General features: G+C 50.9%; 1 protein-coding gene across 1 annotated transcript; it reads right to left on the reverse strand.

The window, feature by feature from the left end:
• Positions 1 to 318: 318 nt before the first annotated feature.
• On the reverse strand, positions 319 to 6,266 carry MED29 (mediator complex subunit 29; the record flags this gene model as incomplete). The annotated part of the gene is made up of 4 exons (XM_081200707.1): positions 5,867 to 6,266; positions 2,338 to 2,396; positions 2,152 to 2,236; positions 319 to 546 (listed from the first exon to the last, which is right to left on the reverse strand). Exons 1-4 carry the CDS (start codon positions 6,119 to 6,121, stop codon positions 319 to 321), a joined length of 627 nt encoding a protein of 208 aa, XP_081056833.1. The 5' UTR covers positions 6,122 to 6,266.
• Between the last annotated feature and the right edge of the window lie 69 nt (positions 6,267 to 6,335).

Genomic DNA, 6,335 nt, shown 5'->3' on the forward strand with positions numbered 1-6,335 from the left:
TAAGCGAAAAGGTTTCTGTGCATCTGAGTTGAGCTCCTGGCGTTTCGGTTAGAAGTTGTGGAAGATGTGAAACCAATGCGGACCCAGATGGAGACAAGTCCTGTCGGGAACCTGAACAGAGGACTCAATGTGAAGACCTGGGCAGACTGGGAGGACTTTGCAAAGGAAGGAAGGAAGGAAGCAGAAGAGGTAGGAGGAGGCTCCCTGCTCCTTGTCTGTCTGTGTTGACAGGACTGCCTCCTTCTGGTCATGCCGGGAACTGACTCTGGCCCAGCGGTCCAAACCAAAACGTCCGGCAGGAACAGTTTGCAGGCGGCCCTAAAGGACGCCCTGGGAGGGGGCCTTTCCCGTGATCTTGTTGGAGCACTCCAGGAGGGCGTTGTGGATGTCTTTGGCGCAAGAGATCTGGGACTTGATCATGCTGAGGTACTGGGTGTAGGGCAGGCTCTCCGCCTGGACCGCGTCCGGCTTGGTGGCTGTCGGCACGAGGGTCGGGGAGTGCTTGGCGCTGTCAAAGCTCTGGGAGAGGCACTCGTAGGCCAGGCGCTGAGGAAGGGGAGGCAGATCAGAAGGAGAGAGAGTTAGGAACTTGGCCTCGCCGGGTTGGGCTGGGTATTCCAGCATCCTTTCTCCCTGAAACTGTGACCCAAGCAATAAAGCTTTCCTCTTGATGCTAGTCCCTGGGGCCTGCTACCCAGGGGTAGACTGCCTCTGTAGTTGGAGGACCCATTTAGTACTCAAGGATAATAGCAGCCGATCAGTCTCTCTGTCTAACCAGGGACCCGGGGGCTTCATTTAGACCGTGAGAAAGGGTCTGGGGAACAGCAGGGCTTTTAAGTTTTCCAAAAATGGGGAAGAGCATTGCAGCTGGGCAGCTATCTCAGATGGCATCAAATACAAGAATATTGGTGTGGCTGCAGGAGCAGGGAGACATTTCCCCACTTATGGTGGGAATGCCTCCCCCCGACGTTTTGGAAGAAATATACACAGTCATACCTCGGGTTACAGACACTTCAGGTTGCGTTTTTTTGGGTTACGGACGTGCCGAAACCCGGAAGTACCGGTATGGGCTACTTCCGGGTTTTGGCGGCCGCTCATGCGCAGAAGCGCTAAATTGCAACCCGCGCGTGCGCAGACACGGCACTGCGGGTTGTGAACGTGCCTCCCGCATGGATCACGTTCAGAACCCGAGCGTCCACTGTAAACACATTCCCCATTCAAGCCTCCCCACAACTTTCCCTTTTGAATCAGAGAGTTTTAGCGTTAGGAGGACCCCCAAATGCTATCTAGTCCAACCCCCTGGAATGCAATTAAATTTGCGGGGCAATCAAACAGCAGCTTTCCAACCTAAGAAACTTCTTAACATGGCTGCAACAAGTACCTTTTTGGCCCAGAAATGGAAAGCACTACAGGACTTAAGACCTCTCGTTGCGGTACAAGAATATGTAGGCTCTGGCTGCTGCAGAGAAAACAACTTGCACATCGTGCGTTTCTAAGGGTATGGAGATCCCAGAACGCTCTTACGTCACTTATGGGATCTTATTTCCTATGTGCCCAATGCAGATATGCAAAACTCTCCTGGGCCATCATGACGTTTCTTGCTCCTCTTATTTTTGCCCCTTTATCTGCTCTCTGTTTATTTGAAAAACACAACCTCTGTACGGCTCCTCTGCTTTGTAACCTCAATTGTGGGGTTTATTTGCGCTTCTGAATTTACATCAATACAGAACTGCACAAAATAAATAAATCCAAGTCACAACCTGCAGCACGAAGGATTGATTCCGTCTGCATTCTCCCATCTCAGGGCCAAATCCAGACTTCAGGGCTGAAACACCAAAGCCGGATTTTCGCGCCCTACTCCCAACCCTGCTGCTTCTTTGCCTGACGAAAGAGATCTGGAGGACTTGGAAAGCCTGCTCGCTATTTTCCGGCATTGGGGTTGCTGCTAATGACGACGCTGCCCAGCTGTGAATTTGGGATTTAATTTCTTACTGGCTGACCTTTGCTTTGTACGTGCCTGTTTGTTTGTCTTTCAGTGCTCCCGAGCGCATGAACTCGCCAATTAATGATGTGCCGTGCAAAAGAAAAAGGAGGGAGCGTTTCATAAGGCCTGATCCTGCTGCCAATACGGGACATTCTTGGGACACTCACCAGGCACAACTCCAGCTGGTCACACAAGGCGTAGAATTCCTCGAGGCTCTTGTCCACTCTCTGCACGGGGCCGTCGTTGCTTTTCCTGGAAGGAGAGGAAAGCCGATCATTGATTTGCATTTAGGGGGGAGGGTGAGGAGGGGAGAGGAGAAAGAAGCCGGGCAAGGGGTAGGGGCAAAAACTCACTGTCCGCTGTCGATGTTGGTGTTCTGGATGAAGTTCTGGGCAGCCACTTTCATCAAGCTCTGCAAACGCAAGAGGCAGAGAGTACAGTATATCGGCTTACAAATTGGGGGCGATAGACAGCTGTGGCAGGAAGAGGGCACATTTCCCAAAGACACACACCCCTCTGGAGCCTGGCCAGGTGTGCAAATATCATCGTACCATATGCTGGTGGTTTCTTAAAATGATGCAAAGTTTTGGTTTTAGCATGAAGCAAACAAGCACGTTTTCGAGACAAAACACCTGATCTGGGCTCGAAAGGGCAGTTTGCCCGGCATCTTCTCAGTGGCTTTGTGACACTGGGAATCAAGACGGTTAGATAACCAAACCGTTGATTGGGAATGAATTATGGCTGTGGGCCTAGCCACCTGCTCAGTGGCTCTGTGACAGCAGCCTGAGAGGGTGTTTGTTGGAACAAAGAGTGGCTATTTTGGCTGGACCCCCAACACCCAGCGTGGCCAATGGCATGGGTGGATGGGAGCAACATCTGGAGGGCCACAGGTTCTCAGCAGCACCACTGGACTCCCGGGTAGAGTCTGACAAGAGCAGAACAGAGCAGTGTGCTGACTTTATTATTATTTAATCTGTATACTGCCCTTCATCCACAGAGCTCAGGGCAGTTCACAACATTAAAATACAATAAGACACCCATCAATCTGGACGCTAGACTTCTGCTGATGCAGCCTAGAATTGCATTTCCTTTTTATCGCTGCTGCATCACAGTGGTGGGTCATGCTAAGCGTGCAATCTACTAAGACCACCCCGCTGCCCAATCCTTTTGGCAAGCCCTGCTGCCAAGCCAGTTCTCCCCAATCCTTTCATTTGGGCATCTGCTTATTCCTTTTGGATACCTTCTTATTATAGGTATGCAACAACAGCAACATGGATGCTACTAGCCCAGAGAGGAATGGCAAACCAAGCTGTTAGACTATGCTGAAATGGCAAAACTGACCGGAAAGCTCAGGGACCAAGAAGACAAAAACTTCCAAGAAAGAATGGGAAGATTCATAATTTATTTAGGAGACCACTGTAAGCTTGTAATGTAACAAATACTATGGACAATATGGATAGATATAAAATACAGATTACGAAATAATATGCAGTTGAAAATGTTGACACTAGGACCCATGGAGGGGATAGGGGGAAGTCTTGAGATTGCACTCTGAATCTTCAGGTTACAGACGTTTCAGGTTACAGACTCCGCTAACCCAGAAATAGTACCTCAGGTTAAGAACTTTGCTTCAGGATGAGAACAGAAATCGTGTGGCCCCATTAGCTAAAGTGGTGCTTCAGAACAGTTTCAGGTTAAGAACGGACCTCCGGAACGAATTAAGTTCTTAACCCGAGGTGCCACTGTACTCTCTTTATATGAATGTGTATTTGGTATGGTTATAAATTTATATTTGTAAAACCAAATAAAAAAAATATTTGTTTTTAAAAGGAAATATTTTTATTAATACACAGCTTCCTATTCCACAGAAACCGAGCCCCAGGGCACATTAAATTCTACCCCAAGGCCACAGCGAGTCAGAAATAGCTGGCTGGGAGCAAGCAGCGATTCCGAGAGCTGCGGTTTCGTTTCCAGGACCTCGCAAGGTCAGGAAACGAGAGGGCAAGCTCAAAGGTATCAAAACAAAACACACACAAAACTACCCAATCCTGGAAACCTGCCTGCCGACGCCTCCGTGTCCAAGCCGAAGCCTGTTCCGTTTCTCGTTCTAGGGATATTGACACAGGGATAAAGGTGCCCTCACCCCCGGGGGCTCATCCTGCCACGCTGATTCATTTACCAGAAGCCTTGGACACGAGCCCTGGGGGGCGGTGAAGCATCCATTCCCCACCACGGGACTCTGGCTCTCTTCGCCCCCGCGCCACACAGACCAAAGGAGGGGAGGGAAAAAGTTACCGCTTCAGCAATTTATATATTTGTGCCAAGGACTGATGCCTCATTCTTTCGGAAAGAGTCAAGAGTCGTTTCAAAACGCGGGGATAAAAATAAAAAAGTCTGACTCGGCAAAGGGCTTTCCGGGAAAAAACAAAGCCAAAAACGAAACCACACGTTTGCGAAACAGAAAGGGAAGGGAGGGCTGTGGAAGAGAGACCAGAGCAGGGGAGGCAGGAGGAGCTTGCCTCAGTTCCCAAGAGGGGAGCGATGCCTAGGGGTTAGAGCTGCGGTTTCTCAAAGGTGGGCAGCCAGCTGCTCTGCAGCTTAGGTAAAGCAGTCTGGAAGAGGAGATGTAGGAAGCTGGCTTTTGGGAGGGAGAAGTGAAGGGCCTCGCTGGGCTATCAGCTCACAACAGCTTCCGAAAGGCCACTGCATTTCACACTGCCCTAATTGCCCCACATTTGAAGAACCAGTGTGGTGTGATGGACTCAGGAGAGGGCTCAAATCCCCCACTAAGCAATGAAGATGACTGGGAGTGACCGGGAGTCACTGCCCCTCTCCGGCTAGCCTAAGATTCCACTAACGATGTCTCCAAAAAATTTGACACATCACTTGGGAAGACAGGCAAACTAATACCAGTGTACAGTGGTACCTCGGGTTACATATGCTTCAGGTTACATACGCTTCAGGTTACAGACTCTGCTAACCCAGAAATAGTACCTCAGGTTAAGAACTTTGCTTCAGGATGAGAACAGAAATCGTGCTCTGGCAGCGCGGCGGCAGCCGCAGCAGGAAGCCCCATTAGCTAAAGTGGTGCTTCAGGTTAAGAAAAGTTTCAGGTTAAGAAGGGACCTCCGGAACGTATTAAGTACTTAACTCAAGGTACCAGTGTACTGGAAGAAGCAAAGATCACGAGTGTTGGAGCAATGATTCTTCAACATCAACTTCATTGGACTGGTTGTGTTGTGCGGATGCCTGATGATCGTCTTCCAAAGCAACTACTCTATTCCCTACTTAATAATGGAAAGCGTAATGGGTAATGCTGGTGGACAACAAAAGAGGTTTAAAGACTCTTCAAGGCAAATCTAAAAAATGTAGTATAAGCACTGACAACTGGGAAACTCTGGCCTGCGAGCGCTCCAGTTGGAGAACAGCCTTGACCAAAGGTGTCCTGGGCTTTGAAGACACTCGAACTCAGGGCGCAAGGGGGAAACGTGCTAAGAGGAAAACATGCTTGGCAAATCCACACCGGGATCAACTCCCGGCTGGAGACCGATGTCCCCACTGTGGGCGGGGTATAAATAAATTTATTATTATTATTATTATTATTATTATTATTATTATTATTATTATTATTACAGAACCAAGGGGGGGAGTAGAGGGAAGTCAATTGGGTTAAGCTTTATGATTTGAATTTTGTTATTGTAAAATTAATAAATGGTATTAAAATAAATACAGTAAAAAAAAATATGTTTCCGCTCTTAGGGACTAGAAACCCACCTAAGTCAACGCAATGAGCTTAAGCTCCGCCCACCCGCTTTGCCCCGCCCCTCCGTCTCCACGGAAACGACCCAGCAGCCCCGCCCCCGCCTTGGCCCCGCCCCTCACCTGCAGGCTTTCCTTGAGCTGCGGCAGCAGGAGGCGAAAGCGCTGCACGGGGTCGAAGTCCTGCGCCTGCGCGGGAGGCTGGAGCCCGCCGGGAGCCTGGCCGACCGTTAGAGAAGCCGCTCCGGCCGCGGCCTGCGCCGAGCCGGGGTGCCCGCCTCCCGCCGCCGCCCCGGCGCCCGAGGGAGGCCCCACCTGCGCCTGCAGGAGCGTCAGCTGCGCCGGCTGCGCTTGAGGCGGCTGCTGAGGCGCCGCCATCTTGCCTCCGCCTCAGCGCGCTCGGCTCCGTAGTTCCTCTCGACTACCTCTCCCGGCATGCAGCGCGGGGCGCAGGCGCGGGAGGGATGGATCCCGGCATGCATTGCGCACGAGAACTCTCCTGATTGGCGGCGGCGGGTGCTAGATCCCCCACAGTGCATTGCGGCCAGGACTCCATTTCCCGACATGCCTTTCGGGACGGCTTCTTTCTGTG

Source organism: Podarcis bocagei (genome assembly GCF_964188305.1).
Source record: "Podarcis bocagei genome assembly, chromosome: 7".
Classification (NCBI taxonomy): domain Eukaryota; kingdom Metazoa; phylum Chordata; class Lepidosauria; order Squamata; family Lacertidae; genus Podarcis; species Podarcis bocagei.